Source organism: Tursiops truncatus, chromosome 9 (genome assembly GCF_011762595.2).
Source record: "Tursiops truncatus isolate mTurTru1 chromosome 9, mTurTru1.mat.Y, whole genome shotgun sequence".
NCBI lineage: Eukaryota > Metazoa > Chordata > Mammalia > Artiodactyla > Delphinidae > Tursiops > Tursiops truncatus.
In genome coordinates, this window is record NC_047042.1 from 99263891 (window position 1) to 99281831 (window position 17941).

The 17941-nt window shown below is 61.6% G+C and overlaps 1 protein-coding gene across 2 annotated transcripts; it reads left to right on the forward strand.

Moving 5' to 3' along the window:
- The first annotated feature begins 209 nt into the window (after positions 1–209).
- On the forward strand, positions 210–17861 carry SLC4A2 (solute carrier family 4 member 2). 2 transcript variants are annotated; one of them, XM_033863489.2, is made up of 23 exons: positions 210–1122; positions 4054–4167; positions 5825–5990; positions 6152–6390; positions 6471–6589; positions 8145–8377; positions 8477–8619; positions 10065–10245; positions 11542–11677; positions 11774–11939; positions 12079–12193; positions 12315–12499; positions 12583–12808; positions 12958–13173; positions 13256–13404; positions 13536–13730; positions 15402–15662; positions 15770–15859; positions 16061–16227; positions 16566–16819; positions 16917–17086; positions 17354–17527; positions 17625–17861. In XM_033863489.2, the coding sequence occupies exons 2-23, from the start codon at positions 4117–4119 to the stop codon at positions 17703–17705; spliced, it is 3717 nt and encodes a 1238-aa protein (XP_033719380.1). In that variant the 5' UTR covers positions 210–1122; positions 4054–4116; the 3' UTR covers positions 17706–17861. The 2 variants fall into 2 exon arrangements, with proteins under 2 accessions (XP_033719380.1, XP_033719379.1); XM_033863488.2 differs by lacking the exon at positions 210–1122 and adding an exon at positions 1551–1812.
- The last annotated feature ends 80 nt before the right edge of the window (positions 17862–17941 follow it).

The window sequence follows — 17941 nt, forward strand, 5'->3', positions numbered from 1 at the left end:
CCCCCAGCAGGCTGCGCTCAGGCTCTCTGCAGCACTTGCCTCCCGGGACTCCTGTTCGACCGCGGAGTCAACCCTTGGACTTCAAGTCCCAGGAAGCATCGCGTGTCCGTTTTCCCGGCTCCCCGCCGTCGCGCGCGGCTCCCAGTGTGCCCTGCTAGTGTTATTCCTTTTCAGCGCTTACAACCTTCTTTTGAGAAGGACCTCTCCGGGACTACACATTCCAGAAGGCAGCAGGGGTGGGGGTAGGGCGCTTTCTAAGGTTTGGGTTTTTGCGGCCTGCATCCTGAGCCCAGGTGGCCCTGCTCTGCCCCGGTTGATGATATTGAGGTTCCATCGACTCCCTGACAATCTCAGCACGGGTTTCCACCTCTCCCTAGGCCATCTGGTGACCTCAGGATTGATTGGGGAATGGCTCTGAGCCATATCTTGCTGACGATGACTTCACAGGGACCAGCTGACCGCAGGGCTGGAAAGAGAGGCAGGTGTGCCCCAGTGGAGACTGAATTCACCAAACGCCAGAGACTCCTCTCTCCTGTGAGACCCGTTTGTCGTCTCGGAGCCCACCCAACTCCAGCCTTTCGCTACACTCTGATATCCCGAGGCAAGCTGGCTGGACACTGGGAGGGTGTCCCCACCCCTGGCAGAGCCCGGGCCCACTGGAGTCGGCCAGGGTGTGGCCGAGGGCTGGCAGGTTGGTTACTGCCCTCAACAGACAGAAGGACAGACAGAAGCTACACTTGAAGCAGCCTTGACCTCATCCCTTAAGGAGTTGATTATAGATTTTTCTTGCGGCTTCTCTCTGTCTCATGACTGCATTCTTGAGGGACGTGACCTGGATGATAACTGCCGCAAACAGCACTCCTCAGCGCCGGAACCAAAGTTGGTGCTAAACATTGGTTAATTAACTCGTTTATATCTGAACGTTTTCTGCATACACATTGCAGTGCTTCAGCCGGTGGCAGACTAAAGAAGCGAAACGTATATTCCTTATCTGGAACAAGTTATAATTTATTAGAAAACCAGAAGTACACACAGAGATCTTTAAATGACAGGTGATGACTATGAATAGGGTTCGAGAAGGAAGGTCACCGCAGGGAATCTCTCCGAGGCAGAATTTCCCCGGTTCGTAAAGTCTAAGTCAGTTCAGGGTAATGGGCATCCATCCCCGCCATCACCCCTCTCGCGCTCCCCCCCGCTCCTGTCCCTGTCCTCCAGGCAAAGACAGGGGCTTTCTTGGAGGCACTGGGGAAACTGCGGGTGGGAGGCGGGGGACGCCCGCGGCCGCGAAAGAAGCTTGACCCCGATGCATTTATATTTCAACTTCCTCCGCCTCGAATTTCCTGATCATCTTTGTGCCTCCTTTTTCCTGCCTGGGATCCCCAGCATGAGGCGGGCCCCTTTCCGCCCAGAGGTGCCTAATGGGGCCAAGAAACGACGTCCCCGGGGCGTCCGTGCGGGGAAGCCTGGGGCGGCAACCTCGCTGGGCAGCGCCGAGGGACAGCCGGGGCGGCCTCCTCGGCGCTGGGCTCCCAGTGCCGGGCCTTGCCTGGGAGCGCGCCTCCGCCCCCGGGCCTCGGCCCCCTCTCCGCGCCTCCCAACCCGCTGCGGCGGGGCCGCGCACGGTGCGCCAGGGGGCGCGCACGCAGGGGGCTGGCCTGCCTGTGGCGCGGGGGAAAGTTGAGTTGGGAGAAGTTGGGAGCGACGGGGGCGCGCCCCAAGGTGGGCACGGGGGAGTCGTCGGGAGCGCGCGAGGGCTCCAGAGAAGGGGGAGAGACCCCGAGACCCCTGCAGCACGAAGTCCAGAGGAAGCGGGTAAGCGGAGAGGTGGCGGAGGGGGAGGGCCAGGGCCGCGGAGGGAGGAAGGGAGGGGAAAGGAAAGGGGGGAACTCGGCACTCGGAGCTGGGAGGGAGTGGAAGTGCAGGAAAGGGCGGAGACTGGGGCGCGGGGAAGCGAGGTCTTGGGGAGAAGGATGGGGAGGCGAGAGGAGTGATTGCTGGTAGGAAGCGGGATCCAGGGTCCGCTTCTTAGAGTTCCCTAAAGCGAGGGTGCCGCGCCCCCTGCCACCAGGAGGGGGTACTCTCTGGGAGGCGCCGCCGGCCCTCCCAACTCCTGGACGGACTCCAAGACGACACCCCTCCCCTTTGGTCCCCTACTCTATCCTTCATGCCCGTCCAGGGTGCCCTGCCTAGGTGTTGCCCCAAGCCTCTGCCCCCGATCTCGGGGTTGGGAGGCGGAGCCGGGAAGGGGTTGGCGGGTCAGGTCAGGACAAGGGGTCAGGCAGAAGAGGGAGCAGCTGGGTGGGGATGGGAAAGGCGAGCGCGGAGAGTTCGACCTAGCTCCTGGGGGGCTGGCTGGGTGGGGAGCTCTGTGCTGGGTGTGGGGGGCGGCGGCGCCTGAAATCCAGGGTCCACTTTTCCCTCCTCCCTTCGCTCCCCACTCCCGCCAGGCCCACATCGAAGAGCTGTGGAATGTGCGAATTCACCTGGGGGGTGGTTAATGCCCCCCAAGGGGGTCCGGAGTGCTAATCCCTTGGGCAGGGGAGAGTTGCTAATCCTCCGGGCCGGTCGGGGCTGGTCCCCGGAATGTGCCCCCAGCCCGGATTATCGGCATCGATGCTCTGGACAGAGGCTGCTTTGTGTTCTGGGATGGTGGGGGCGGGGGCGAAGGGGGGGCGGAGGTAAAGGGAGGAGGGGAGGATGGAGGAGCGCACTGAGGGCACAGCCTGGAGCGGGGCGTGTGGCGCCGGCAGGTGCCGGCACTCCTTCCCAGACCGGGATTCCTCCCCCAGCACCCCTCTCCCCCGCACAGACTTGCCCTGGCGGAGGGCCTGCTAGGGGGAGGTGAAGAGGGCAGTCAGCTGAGTTGGAAGGCCGGCCAGGAATGTGTCGCTCCGGGCTCCCCACCCCGGACTGACCCCCAGACCTACATTGTTTGACCCTGCACTGACCTGTCTTACCCCCGAGTTGGCCCTAAATCCGGTAACCCTGACCCCCCAGTGACACACTGGGGAGCTTCGGTACTTTTGCCGTCGCAGAGCCTTAGGTGTCCCCAGCACTGCCCCCACTAGGAATAGGTACCCCAGTTGGCACTGGTCGGGTTCCCTAACCGCAGCTCTTTCGCTGCCCTCCCCCCGCACGGTGTCCTCCCCAGACACCCCTACAGTCACGGTCAGGAGGGCATCAGCCCTGCCACTCAGATTTTCCTGGCCCCAGGCTTGGGGAGGGGAGGGATTGGACGGCTCCTGAGGGCAGAACCTCGGAGTTTCTGTGCCCACCCTCCTTCTGGTCGTCACGTGCCCCTCCCCCATTATAAAGTCGTGCCCGGCCTGTGCCTGCCAGCCTCCCTTCCTCCCTCCCACTGAGTGAGTGGAGTTGGGCTCCTGCCCCTCCCCCAGGGAGCCTCCCCCCCCACTTCGGGGCTGGGCTTTTTTCAGAGGAGGGGGCCCATGAACAGCCCCGTTGCTTGCTGTTTTGGGCTCTCTCCAGAGCTCTCTTTCTCCCTTCCTTCATCCGCCCGTCGTCTCTGCCTAAAGGGGTGTCTCACTCCCCCCAGCACAGCCCTCTCTGGTCTCAGCCTGCCTCAGTGTGCCGTGCCACCGCTGGGCCACCGCTCCCACCGCTCCCGTTTCTGGCTCGGCCTCTCCTCCCTGCTTCCTCTGTCTCCCCTCCCTGATCGCTGCTTTCTCTCCTGGTCTAGGCCTTGACTCCTGTCTGCCTTTTTTTCCCCCCAGCATCTCCCATCCCCGGCTCTCTCCTCCTCACACTTAGTCCCTTGGCCCTCTATGGCTTCCTGCCTCAGTCCTTGCCTCTGTCTCTTTGTTCCTCTCTTTTCTTCCCATAAATAACTCTCTTTGCTCCCCCCACCCTCCAAGGGCCACTCTAAGGCCATTCATAGTCTGGGAGGATCCTGTGCAACCAGGAGACCCCTCGTGGCCGGCGGGCTTCCGTGAAGCCCTGTGCCCTGCCCTCCCCTGGCTGTGCAATGTTGGGGTGCCCCTGCAGGCCTGGCACCTCTCTCATGCAGTGATTGCTCCTCCCCCGCCCCCCCCCCAGGTTATGCCGCCGCCTTGTTGCCCTGAAAGCCGCAGCTACAGCGAGAAGGGCTAGGATTTGGCCATGAGCAGCGCCCCCCGGCGCCCCGCCTCGGGCGCAGATTCCTTCCGCGCTGTGAGTATTGCCCGCTGCCCCTCTGTCCCTCTCCACCATTACCCCCGGGGCTCTGGCCAGGGTGCGGGTCTGTGTCAGACAGGGGCGTGTGTGTCCGGAGAGGCCTGGGAGGGGAGCCTGTGAGGGACTTGGGAGGGGCACCGCCATCCCCGCTCCGGGCCTTGCCTGGGGCACTGGGTCTGGGACAGGTATCCGTTGGGGGGGTGGGTGTCAGACAGCTTCTGGTCCTAGGGAGGGAGTTGAGGCTCTGTGTCCTGAAGACCCGGGTTGTTGTTTAGCCTCAGCGAGAGAGGAACTTTGGGAAGCCTGGGTCTCTAAGCCAGCGACCCCCACCTCTGACTGGGTCTCAGAGGCGGTGCCGGCCTGCTGCAAGGTAGCTCTGGGCAGACCGCTGCACCCCCAGCCCCACGTGCCACTCAGCCCCGCCCCTCCTGGCCCCCACGTGGCCACCGCCCCACGTGTCCCCCTCCCATCTTCCTGGGAAGGCTAATGATTAACCCCAGTGCCATAATCAGCCCGTTATTGGTCACCTTGGCCCAGCGGGGCACGTGACCAGGAAGAGGCGCCGGCTGGTCCCCTCCCCCTCCCTCCCGAGTTCACCCCTGCCGGCCATGGACTTCCTCCTTCAGCCTCAGGTGCAAGGGGTTCTTGACCCTCCTCCCCCCACCCCGGGCTAGCCCGCGTGCTAATTCTGGTGAGAGTGAGGCCCAGTGCGGGGGGAGCCGGGCTAGAGCTGCGGAGGTGGGCTGGGGAGAAACAGACTCCTCACCCCTGCATCTTTTCCTGCCCAGTATCCCTGCCACCCCCAGCTGCTCGTGACCCCACCTCCGAGACTCTCCAAGGCCCGCCCTTCTTCCCAGCCTACCTCCCCCTTGCTCTTCCTTGCTCTGGTACCCCTGCCCTTGGAGATCTCGATGCCCTTCAAGTCCAGAAGCTCTCGAGCAAATATTTAGCGGTGCCTGGAGCTGAGACGCCCGGCGGGGGGAGGGGGAGGGGGAGGGTGTGTGTGTGGGGGGGGTTGGACCAAGGCCGTGGGCTGGGCGGCCGGCTGCTCAGCTACGCTGAGCTCTCCAAAGCGCCAGGCCACCGCAGTCCCGCAGCTCCTGCAGTATGACTCAGGTGGGGGGAGTGAGGGTGGGGGCAGGGCGGGGCCCCGCAGCGGCTGAGGTCCCGGGCTCCGGACTCCCAAGGGGAAGCGCCGCATCCCTGTCCAGGAGCTGGGCTCTAGTTCGATTCAGACCAAGCCCGGGTCAGGTAGCGCAGCCGCCTGCAGAAGTTACTTTTCAGGCTCAGTCGCCATCCCTGAGCACAGGGGCTGCGTTCAGTACTATCAGCCGTGTGAACGGCCCAGATCACACACCCGACCTTGACCTGCGGGCTGGACACACAGGATTTCTGCTGAGGCTTCCAGGGCAGACGCTTTCCACATGCCCTAGAACTGACTGGAATGCGCCCAGCCAGTGTCCTGAGAGCCCGGAACCCGGGGGACGGGCCGCTGGGCGGTGGGTGCTGAGTCCCGAGTCCCTGGCACTCGAGGGGAGGGCAGCCGGGGCTGGGGGTGGTACTGGACTCTGCCGCTAGGCGGGGTGGGGTTTCGAGGAGCGTCTCCCGTGCGTGCGTGCGTGCGTGCGTTCTCACCGCCCCTTCTTTTTCACAGCCGGAGCCAGAGAGCCTGGGCCCTGTGACGCCAGGCTTCCCTGAGCAGGACGAGGATGAACTTCACCGCACCCTGGGCGTGGAGCGGTTTGAGGAGATCCTGCAGGAGGCCGGGTCCCGAGGAGGGGAGGAGCCGGGCCGAAGCTACGGGGAGGCAGACTTTGAATGTGAGGGAGCTCGGGGAGGCGGAGCGAGGGGGGGGCAGGGGTGCTCTGGCTGCCAGGATGGAGCCAGGATGGAGCCGGGGGCCTGGGGGGGCGGCGCTGGGGGCCGACCAGCTGAGCGGGGAGCCGTGCCCGCCGGCAGCTAAGCGCCCTCCTCCCTGCAGACCACCGGCAGTCCTCCCACCACATCCACCACCCGCTGTCCACCCACCTGCCTCCCGACGCCAGGCGCCGAAAGGTACCCCAGGGCTCAGGACGGAAGCCGCGCAGGCGCCCTGCAGCCTCCCCGACCGGGGAGACCCCCACCATCGAGGAGGGCGAGGAAGAGGAGGATGAGGCCAGTGAGGCCGAGGGGGCCCGGGCACTCAGCCAGCCCCCTGCGTCCACACCCTCTTCCGTGCAGGTGAGCGGGGGCGGGGCTCCTGGGGATGTCTGCGGTACCCCTGGCCTGGCCTCACCTGCTCACACGGGTCCCTGTTCTAGTTCTTTCTCCAGGAGGATGAAGGTGCGGACCGGAAGGCGGAAACAACCAGTCCGTCTCCCCCTCCAATGCTGCCCCACCACGAGGCAGCTCCCCAGGCCACCAAAGGGGCCCAGACTGGGTAAGTGTCCCCAAACAGGGACCTCCCGGGCCGGCACCAGCGAGTTGAGGTGGGGAACAAAGCAGGAGCCTTGAGGTCCTCAGACAGGTTCAGAAATCCCAGTCCTGCCGCTGCGACTTGACTTTGCACGAGTCACAGTGTCTGTGAGCCTGTTTTCCCATCGATAAACCAAGAATAATAGAACTTTTCTCGCAAGGTGGTGGTAGGGGTTAAAGGGTGGTGTGAACGGAAGTTTAAGTACGGGTCCGCCCGGCACAGAAGAGATGTGTGGTCTAAGCCGTCTTCTCCCACCCCCTGCCATCCCCCCGCCCGTGGCTTCAGGTAGAGCAGCGTCAAACCCCGGATCAGGGACTGGACGGGTGACCTCCACGCACCCCTGGGACCCCAAGGGTGTGAGAGCAACAGGAGACCCCCTCTTGCTCTTGGGGAGCTAGCTGCCAGTCTACCCTGCTTGTGGTCTCATGAAATGGTATCAGAACAAGTTACTGTGCCAGACGACCTGGTTCAGGTGTAGTGTCGGTACCAGTAGGTGATTGGAGTTTGGGGTTGTTAGCCAGAGAAGCTTTCTTGGAAGAAATCACTTTGAACTGGGTCTCAAGGTCACTACTGTCACCTCCCTGTTGGTTTCTGGGTGCCAGGCAGTGCGAAGGACCCGGGGAAGTGAAGGGCGGATTGCCCCTCCAGGGCGGCACAGGCTCGCTGGGGAGATAGGACAATGTGGATGGAGCTGGGTCCGCGTTGGCCATCTGCACTGGGGGTGCAGGCCTGCAGGTGGCTGGACGGCCAGGAGGAGGTGGCGGAGCCCCAGAGAGAGCACAGCGTTGCGCTGGAAAAGTGGGTCAGATTTGTGGGCAGGGGTGCGAGCAGAAGCGAGGGCATGGAAGGTAGGTGTAGGTGGAGAAAGCCTGGCAGAGGAGGGACTGGTCATGGGCAGGGGATGGGGGCTTGGAGCTGTGGGAGGTGAGATGCCGGGAGAACGGTTTAGGAATGGTGCGGCAGGGACAGGGACCCACTGGCAGTGGCAGAGAGAAAGGAGGCATCGCAGCTTGGGGGACGGGAGCAGAAGCTGGAATCTGTAAGGGACAGGGGTTCATATCCTCCTTGACTGTTGGGTAGGGGTGGGGTGTCTACAGTTTCAAAGGCCCATTTCCATGTACTTTACTACATTTGGTTAGAAACACGGGACCCTGTGAACCTCGAGTCCATTGTTAGGGGTGTGCCTGGGAGGGGAAGCAGGGTACTCTGGGTACTTTTACGGACTTCACTCTCCCCACACCTGGGAAGGCTGCCCTCAGCTCCATCTTGCTGCTGAGCTGATGTTCCGGGTGGCTTGTGTGATCGCTTGGGGGGGCACAGCCAGTAAATGGTCGAGCCGGATTTAGATGCGGCAGTCTGCTTCCAGAATCCTCACTCTTTCACATCCGCACCTACCGAGAGTGGGGAGCGAGGAGGGGTGAGGTCCAGCGGGGTCCCCTTCCTGGGTCCCTCCTGTGTGGCTCCCGGCCGAGGGAGAGGGGCCAGCCTTCTCAGGCTCACGGCTGCTTTGTCTGTCCAGAGCCCTGGTGGAAGAGGTGGCGGCTGTGGCCAGTGTCACAGCGGGAGGTGATGACGGGGGTGCCTCTGGGCGCCCCCTGGCCAAAGTGCAGCCTGGGCACCGCAGCTACAATCTGCAGGAGAGGAGACGCATCGGCAGCATGACTGGGGCTGAGCAGGCACTGCTGCCCCGGGTCCCGACGGACGAGAGCGAGGCCCAGACGCTGGCCACGGCCGACCTAGACCTCATGAAGAGTGAGTGCTGGGCCTGGGCCAAGCCCGGAGCTGCTGCGAACGAGGGTGGGGGTAAGAGGAAGGGGCGCTTGACCCTGTCCCTCCACCTCCCGCCCACAGGTCACCGGTTTGAGGACGTTCCTGGGGTACGGCGACATTTGGTGCGGAAGAATGCCAAAGCATCTGTGCAGAGTGGCCGGGAAGGGCGAGAGCCTGGCCCCACCCCTCGGGCTCGGCCCCGGGCCCCCCACAAGCCCCACGAGGTAATTTCTCCGCTTCACGGCCTTGCAGCGTCTCCCCATCCGTCTTCTCACCACAGCCCCCGTCCCTCCTCGGACCTGCGGTTATCTCGAGCACCAGGGTTGCCATGTATGGTTTCGAAGGTTGTACACTGCACAAGAGTGCAACATACGCATCTTCAAACGGCATTGATTTTTTTTTAATTGAAATATAGTCGATACACAATATTATGTTAGCCTCAGGTGTACAACATAACGATTCAACATTTAAACATATTACGACGTGTGTACTACGGTAAGTCTAGTAGCCGTCTGTCCCCAGACAGTTATTACGGTATTACCTGCTGTTGCTGGTGTGGGCCTTACGGTTCTGGTTCACATCTTAGACAGGTCGGCTTCCGTTTCATGCCCGTTTTCTGGCAGCTGGCAGCGAGGTGTTTGAAGACCGTTTGGGCCAGAGGCAGCTCCGTGGAGCAGCGCGTTTCATTTTTCAGAATCCAGTCACCTCTGTGCTCATCCAGTCCTCCCGTAACCTGTGAGGATGATGGCCCAGGCGGCATCAGCCATACATCGGGGGCAGTGACTGGTCAAGGCCACTCAGTTACGTAGCGATGTTGCCCACCTTAGACCTCAGGGCTCTGGTCCTGAACCCTGACCCTCCCAGTGGCTGTTTTTGGTAACCTTTTTATTGCGGTCGAACAGACACCGTAAAGCACACTCGGGTTAAGCAGACAGCTCTGTGACACTCTGCACGTGTAAATACCTGGCCAACCCTACCTAGATATAGGACATTTCCCACACTCAGGGAGTTCCCTCGGGCCTCTGCCTAGTCACCACCCTCAGAGGTGACCGCTCTGCGGTCACTCTCAATTAGTTTTGTCAGTTCTTGAATGCATATAAATGAATCCTACAGAATTCCAATGTAGGACTTCCCAGGTGGTCCAGTGGTTAGTACTCCTCACTTCCCATCGGTTCGATCCCTGGTCAGGGAAGTTCCGCATGCTGCGTGGCGAGGCAAAAAAAAAAAAAAAATTCCAGTTTGTGTGTGTGTGTGTGTGTGTGTGTGTGTGTGTGTGTGTGTGTAGTGACCATTCATCAGACGGTTACTAAGAGTCATATACTGTGCTAAATGTTTTGTATACTTTTTCTTTTAGCCCCCACTAGAACCCTTTATTATTATCGTTAGTACAGTTGATTTACAATGTGTTAGTTTCAGATGTACAGCAAAGTGATTCAGTTATACGTACATATATATCTATTTTTTTCAGATTCTTTTTCCTCATAGGTTATTATAAAATATTGAGTATAGATCCCTGTGCTATACACTAGGTCCCTGTGCTGTACTCTAGTAACGGGGGTGTTATTACTCCCATTTCACGGACGAGGGACAGTCTCAGATGGGTTAATAACTTGCCCAGGCTCCATGCCTGTGCCCTCCGTCCTGCCATGCCCTCTCATCTCACCCCAAGGTGTTTGTGGAACTGAATGAGTTGCTGCTGGACAAAAACCAGGAGCCTCAGTGGCGGGAGACGGCGCGCTGGATCAAATTCGAGGAGGACGTAGAGGAAGAGACGGAGCGCTGGGGGAAGCCCCACGTGGCCTCCCTCTCGTTCCGCAGCCTCCTGGAGCTGCGCCGGACCCTGGCCCACGGTAACCCACGCCCCACCCCCTGCCCATCATCGCCCCAGGAGTTCCCTTCGCCCGCCAAGCCTGTTCTCTGAGGACCACACGGTCCCACATTTGTCTTGAGCAGCAGGGTGTGTAATGTCACCAGAGCCCAGGAGGGAGCATCTCCTGTCATGATATCACCTGTCACGATGCCTGCCGTTCCTCGGGCTCTGTCATTGGGTGACGCACGGCAGGACTGACCCTCTCCTCTTGCCTGGCATCCTCAGCAAGCAGCTTCTCTAAGTGATATTTTCAGATAACGGAAGCTGGTATGTTTTGGATGCTACAGTGTTGTCAGACAGTTTTAGTGGAACGCTTTGGGAAATTCTAGAGACTCTGGGGAACGTGACCTAACCTGTAGCAGGGCTGTGTGAACGACTGCATGAGCGCGGATGCAGGATTCGCGAGCGCTGTGCCTGACGTTCTGCTGTTTGCTCGTTTCCTCCTTCCTGTTGGGGAATCGCTCCCAGCTGCTGTCAGCAGGCCTGCTTCTAAGCAGCTGAGGACTCAGAAACCTGCTGTCAGAATTATTTCCAAACTAGCAGAAACTAACTCGGCTCTGAGTGAGGCTTGAGGGCTTGGGGTAAGGCGCCAAAGTGCGGGTGCTTTGTCGCCGGGCTTTGCCATCTTGGTTTCGGCTGCTCGGGGGGGCCTTTGGTTCTGTTGGGTCTTTAGTTCTGTGTTCCTGTGAGTTGACCTTGATGGAAAAATGACCTGGTGACTTTTGAAAGGACCTTCATTTCTATATGAAATGGCAGCTCAGAGCAGTGACGGGGTGCAGAGACCTAGAAACTGTCCTTGAGCAGCTGCTGGACTTGGAGGGGGACGTCTTCAGATGGCTCCAGGGCTGCCATGGGGACGAGGCCGCAGACCGGCTGTCTCGCGCTCCAGAGGGCGGAACTAGGACCCTAGAGTGAAGTCAGAGGATGCACTTGCTGGCAGTGAAGAGCAGTCTAGGCCGAGGGGGTGGCCCGGGGCGCTTCCTGCTGTGTGCTTCCCGGAAGGGGCATCTGGGCAGGACCCGGCCCCGGTGGCCTCTCTGATGGCAGGGGTTCCCTGGCCTCTGCTGAGCCCCACAGCATTCCTGCGGGGAGAGGGGGGCTGGAAGAAATGGGTCAGAGAGGCCGTGGGACTTGGGCCTCGGGCAGCGCTGGGCCCTGCTCACCGATCCCTGGCCGCACTTACTTGACTGCCCTCGCTCCCGCTCTCCCTCCCTCCCATCCCCGCCCTTGCATCTTGCCTGGGGATGAGGGCCTCTCGCGGTGGTCCTTATTCCAGGGGCTGTGCTCTTGGACCTGGACCAGCAGACCCTGCCTGGCGTGGCCCACCAGGTGGTGGAGCAGATGGTCATCTCTGACCAGATCAAGGCCGAGGACAGAGCCAACGTGCTGAGGGCCCTGCTGCTGAAACACAGGTGAGGCACCGTCCGCCCACCCGCCCGTGCCCAGCGCCCGCCCATGCCCAGTGCCGGCCGCCGGCCCTCCTCACCTCCTGCCTGCTGCCCCACCAGCCACCCGAGTGATGAGAAGGACTTCTCCTTTCCCCGCAACATCTCGGCCGGCTCCCTGGGCTCCCTGCTGGGGCATCACCACGGCCAGGGGGCCGAGAGCGACCCCCACGTCACCGAGCCTCTCATTGGAGGTGTTCCCGAGACCCGGCTGGAGGTGGAGCGAGAGGTGAGGGGAGAAAGTGACCCTGCCTGGGTCAGGTCCGGCCGCCACTGCGGCTGCGGGACCGCCGAGCGAGTTGGGCGGGAACGGGCGGGGCCGGGGGTGGGGGGTAGCCAGGCTGAGCTCTGCTCTCCTGCATCCCCAGCGTGAGCTGCCTCCTGCAGCTCCTCCAGCTGGGATCACCCGCTCCAAGTCCAAGCATGAGCTGAAGCTTCTGGAGAAGATCCCTGAGAACGCCGAGGCTACGGTGGTCCTTGTGGGTATGTGGGGCGAGCTCGGGGGGCAGGGTGCGGGTGGCCGGGCCTGCCTCGGGGGCGCCCCTGCACTGAGGGCCGGGAGGCGACTGCTGCTCCCGCGCCCATGCCGGCTGCACGCCCCCAGGCTGCGTGGAGTTCCTCTCCCGCCCCACCATGGCCTTCGTGCGGCTGCGGGAGGCAGCGGAGCTGGACGCGGTGCTGGAGGTGCCGGTGCCTGTGCGCTTCCTCTTCCTGCTGCTGGGCCCGAGCAGTGCCAACATGGACTACCACGAGATTGGCCGCTCCATCTCCACCCTCATGTCCGACAAGGTCAGCCGCCGCCCAGCCCGCCCAGCCTGGCCCCGGCCCGGCCCTCGTCCCGCGTCCTCACTAGCCCCGTCCCACCTCGGCAGCAATTCCACGAGGCCGCCTACCTGGCAGACGAACGGGAGGACCTGCTGACGGCCATCAACGCCTTCCTGGACTGCAGCGTGGTGCTGCCGCCCTCGGAGGTGCAGGGCGAGGAGCTGCTGCGATCCGTCGCTCACTTCCAGCGGCAGATGCTCAAGAAGCGAGAGGAGCAGGTCCGGCTGTTGCCCCCGGGGGCTGGGCTGGAGCCCAAGTCAGCCCAAGATAAGGGTACGGGCCAGTGCAGGCCGGGGGCCGGGTCTGGGCTGCCGGCTGGGGGCTTGGGGGTTAGGCCGGAGGGTGGTCTGTTGTACACGGAGGAGAGCGGGACGGGAGGAAGAGGGCTGTGACGGGCGCCCTGACGGAGGCCCGGGTTGCAGCGCTCCTGCAGATGGTAGAGGTGGCAGGTGTGGTGGAAGACGATCCCCTTCGGCGGACAGGCCGGCCTTTTGGGGGCTTGATCCGAGATGTGCGGCGCCGCTATCCCCACTACCTGAGCGACTTCCGAGACGCGCTCAACCCCCAGTGCCTGGCCGCCGTCATCTTCATCTACTTCGCGGCCCTGTCTCCTGCCATCACCTTCGGGGGGCTGCTGGGTAAGGAGAGGCTTCAGGTCGTGGTGGGGAGCGCACGGGTCCCCCCGGCCGCCAGCCGCTGAGCTGGCTCTTGCTGCCCTAGGAGAGAAGACGCATGACCTGATTGGAGTATCGGAGCTGATCATGTCCACGGCAGTGCAGGGCGTGATCTTCTGCCTGCTGGGGGCCCAGCCGCTGCTGGTGATCGGTTTCTCGGGGCCCCTGCTGGTCTTCGAGGAAGCCTTCTTCTCGGTGAGGGGCCACGGGCTACCCGGGCTGGTCCTTCCTGCCCAGCTCAGCTCAGCTCCCCGTCCTCTTCCCCGAGCACTCCCGCCCCGTTAGCCTGCCCCGGGCTCCGAGCCTGACTGCCCACCGTGCCCCAGTTCTGCAGCAGCAACGATCTGGAGTACCTGGTGGGCCGCGTGTGGATTGGCTTCTGGCTGGTGCTGCTGGCCCTGCTCATGGTGGCCCTGGAGGGGAGCTTCCTGGTGCGCTTCGTCTCCCGCTTCACCCAGGAGATCTTCGCCTTCCTCATCTCTCTCATCTTCATCTACGAGACCTTCTACAAGCTGGTTAAGGTGGGTGGGCCTGACGGAACCTGGCCCAGGAGGGGCCGGGCTTTGGGACTGGAGGGAGCCGGGGGCGTCCTGCCCGTTTGTTCTCTGAGCGTGAGGCCGGGCTGCCCCATGGAGCCACAGAACCTAGGCTGGTCCTTCCTGCTGCCCCCACCCCTTCCCCTCCCACCCTCCCTCCCTGTCACCAACATATACACCAGAGCTTCAGATCAGTCTTAAAGACTCACTTTTTTGTTTTTTTTTTAAACTTGCAAATACATTCTTGCAAAAGTAGTATGCGTGCTTCACAGCATATAAGACATATATTTCGCAGTATCTTTTGTGAAATAAATTTTCAAAAATTTAAGATGTGAAAAGGGGGATCCTTATGAGCTTACTCTGCAATTATTTCATTACCTGTGAGGCTGAATATCTAGGTGGGTGACTCACATATCTTTAATAACGAAGGTAACATGTGCTTTTGTTTTTTTCTTAATAACTTTATTTATTTATTTATTTATGGCCGCGTTGGGTCTTTGTTGCTGCGCGCGGGCTTTCTCTAGTTGCGGCGAGCGGGGGCTATTCTTCGTTGTGGTGCGCAGGCTTCTCATTGTGGTGGCTTCTCTTGTTGTGGAGCACAGGCTCTAGGTGCGCGGGCTTCAGTAGTTGTGGCTCGCGGGCTCTAGAGTGCAGGCTCAGTAGTTGTGGCGCATGGGCTTAGTTGCTCTGCGGCATGTGGGATCTTCCCAGATCAGGGCTTGAACCCATGTCCCCTGCATTGGCAGGTGGATTCTTTTTTTTTCTTTTTAATATATTTATTTATTTGGCTGCATTGGGTCTTTGTTGCTGCATGCGGGCTTTCTCTAGTTGCGGCAAGTGGGGGCTACTCTTTTTTTGTGGGGGGGGCGGGGAGCTACTCTTCGTTGTGTTGTGCGGGCTTCTCATTGCGGTGGCTTCTCTTGTTGCAGAGCACCGGCTCTAGGTGAACGGGCTCAGTAGTTGTGGCTCGTGGGCTCTAGAGCGCAGGCTCAGTAGTTGTGGCTCACGGGCTTAGTTGCTCCACGACGTGGGATCTTCCTGGACCAGGGCTTGAACCCGTGTCCCCTGCACTGGCAGGCGGATTCTTAACCACCGTGCCACCAGGGAAGCCCCTGTGCTTTTGTTAAAGCGGCGAACAATCCAGAATGTCAAAGGGAAAGGCCCCCAAGGTGACAGACAGGGTCACGGTCTGGGCATCAGACCCACGTCTGTGTCTGTGTCAGGATCAGGAGAAGATGTGCCCCCGAGGTCCACCACGCTCCCTGTGTTGCTCCTCCAGGCCTGGCTGGAGCCTCGTTTGCAGTTGCTTTCCCGAATTAGATCAACCCCTCTTTTTTTTTTTTTTTTTTTAATTTTTTGGCCACGCCAGGTGTCATGTGGGATCTTAGTTCCCTGACCAGGGATCAAACCCACACACCCCCTGCATTGGAAGCTCAGTCTTAACCACTGGACCGCCAGGGAAGTCCCAGACCAGCCCCTCTCTTAATTCCTAGTTGTCTTGTGCTCACATCTGGTCACCTCGGTCATTTTCTTAATCAAGACAAGCTCTTTGAGGGCAGGCCAGCCACCCCCAGCCCTACCTGTCCCACTTAGCATATAGCTGAGTCCCGGATGTCTCACCAGTTAAGCTGATAGAATCCTTTGTCCTCTCCCCAGATCTTCCAGGAACATCCCCTCCACGGCTGTTCAGTCTCCAACAGCTCCGAGGCAGACAGTAGCGAGAACGCCACGTGGGCTGGGGCAGCAGAAGCAGCCACGCTGGGGCCGAGGAATGAGAGCTCAGCCGGGCCGTCCAGGCAGGGGAGGCCCCGGGGCCAGCCCAACACGGCCCTGTTGTCGCTGGTGCTCATGGCTGGCACCTTCTTCATCGCCTTCTTCCTGCGCAAATTCAAGAATAGCCGGTTCTTCCCTGGCCGGGTGTGTGGGCTGGCGGGCCCAAGGGAGGCGAGATCTGGGGGCAGGAAGGGGGGCGAGTCGGGGCTGCAGCGAGGTGTGGGGCCTCTGAGCATGGTGCTCGCCCACAGGTGCGGCGAGTGATCGGGGACTTTGGGGTACCCATCGCGATCCTCATCATGGTGCTTGTGGATTACAGTATCGAGGACACCTACACCCAGGTACAGCGGAGCGCGCGCAGCAGTGAGGCGGTGCTGGACTCTGGACGTTCCCCCCCAGGCCCCCAAGTCCAGAGCTGCCTCTAAACTGGGCAGACACCAGGCCTTTCCCACAGCATGCCTTCGGCATCCACCCTGCCCAGTGCAGCTCAGGGCACTCCCTCCAAGGTTCACCCGCCCCCGGCCCCACCCTCTGCCCCGCAGAAGCTGAGCGTGCCCAGCGGAATCTCAGTGACAGCCCCAGAGAAGCGGGGCTGGGTCATCAACCCCCTGGGGGAGCGCAGCTCCTTCCCCGTGTGGATGATGGTCGCCAGCCTGCTGCCTGCCATCTTGGTCTTCATCCTTATCTTCATGGAGACACAGATCACCACGTGAGTGGTCCTGGCATAGGCAGGGTGCCGTGCAGACGGCGACCGCCTGCTGCGTGGAGGGGCTGGAGCCCCCGGCAGGCTGGCTGCTGGAGCTGACTTTGTAGGCAGCAGAAAATCCCACTGACGTTTGCTCAGGTGGGCACAGTACGGGCTGGGAGCTGTCCAGGAGGGTGGGGAGGGCCAGATAGGACTCAGTTCCGTGATGGGACCCTCGCCCTGACGGAAGAGGCAGGGACCATCAGGTTCCAGAAACAGACAGAGGTGACTGGGCACTCTGGAAAGACACGGTTATCTGCCAGGCTGGGCCCGGGGCTCAGTGCGTGCCTGTCTCCGCCCAGGCTGATCATCTCCAAGAAGGAGCGCATGCTGCAGAAGGGCTCCGGCTTCCACCTGGACCTGCTGCTCATCGTGGCCATGGGCGGCATCTGTGCCCTCTTTGGCTTGCCCTGGTTGGCTGCTGCCACCGTCCGCTCCGTCACGCATGCCAACGCGCTTACTGTCATGAGCAAGGCTGTGGCGCCCGGGGACAAGCCCAAGATCCAGGAGGTCAAGGAGCAGCGGGTGACGGGGCTGCTGGTTGCCCTGCTTGTGGGTACGTTCCCCTCTTGCGCCCAGCCTTCCCGGAGGGGTCTTGGGGCCACTGGGGTAGAGAGCCCTGGGGCCAGCTGTTTCTTCTCCTCCTCCCCCAGGCCTCTCCTTGGTCATCGGGGATCTGCTCCGGCAGATCCCCCTGGCTGTGCTCTTCGGGATTTTCCTGTACATGGGAGTTACCTCCCTTAACGGGATCCAGTTCTATGAGCGGCTGCACCTGCTTCTCATGCCACCCAAACACCACCCAGACGTCACCTATGTCAAGAAGGTGAGACCTGGCTCGGAAGGGCCCTGTGCCTCTGCCCCCTCCTGGTCTGTGTGGGTCACCCTCCAGCCCCCCATCTGCCCACCCTGGCCAGCCCCCATTCAGCCCGTGCAGACCCAAGGAGGCGCTTCCGTCCCACCCCTGTGGAGGGGAGAGGGGTCGTCGTCCTCTGGATGTGGCAGGCCTGATGGCCCTCCGGGGACCGGGGCGCTCGGAGGCTGGAGAGAAGCCTGGGCTCACCTGTCTTGCCCTGCACCCCGCCCCCCCCAGGTTCGGACCCTCCGTATGCACCTGTTCACAGCCCTGCAGCTGCTCTGCCTGGCCGTGCTCTGGGCCGTCATGTCCACGGCTGCCTCCCTGGCCTTCCCCTTCATCCTCATCCTCACGGTGCCGCTCCGCATGCTGGTGCTCACCCGCATCTTCACCGAGCGAGAGATGAAATGCGTAAGGCTCCCGCGCCCCTCCCCACCCCACCGGCCCCCACCTCGGTCTTGCCAAGGGGTCGCGCTCAGCACCAACTTCCGACTCTGCCCCACCACAGCTGGACGCTAACGAGGCAGAGCCGGTGTTTGATGAGCGGGAGGGCGTGGACGAGTACAACGAGATGCCCATGCCTGTGTAGCTGCTACCTGGATGGACAGCCGAGGGACAGATGGACAGAGGGAACAGGGGCTGGGGGTGCTCGCCCCGTCCTCCTCCCTCCTCATTTTTATTTAAGTGAATAATTTAAAGTCCCCTTACCAGCGCCCCCGCAATAAAGTGCTTCGGCCCCCACCTATCCCTGGCCGCGTGTGTGTGTGTGAGCCGGGTATGAATGGAAGAGAGGTGACGGATTCCAGCCCGCTCTGTCCCAGAAAC

Excerpts from the sequence above, each read along its gene's own strand:
- SLC4A2 (XM_033863489.2), top strand. The coding sequence starts at position 4,117 with ATGAGCAGCGCCCCCCGGCGCCCCGCCTCGGGCGCAGATTCCTTCCGC. Across the intron at positions 4,168-5,824 it reads GCGCAGATTCCTTCCGCGCT|CCGGAGCCAGAGAGCCTGGG; the intron begins GTGAGTATTGCC and ends TCTTTTTCACAG. Across the intron at positions 13,731-15,401 it reads CCTTCTACAAGCTGGTTAAG|ATCTTCCAGGAACATCCCCT; the intron begins GTGGGTGGGCCT and ends TCCTCTCCCCAG.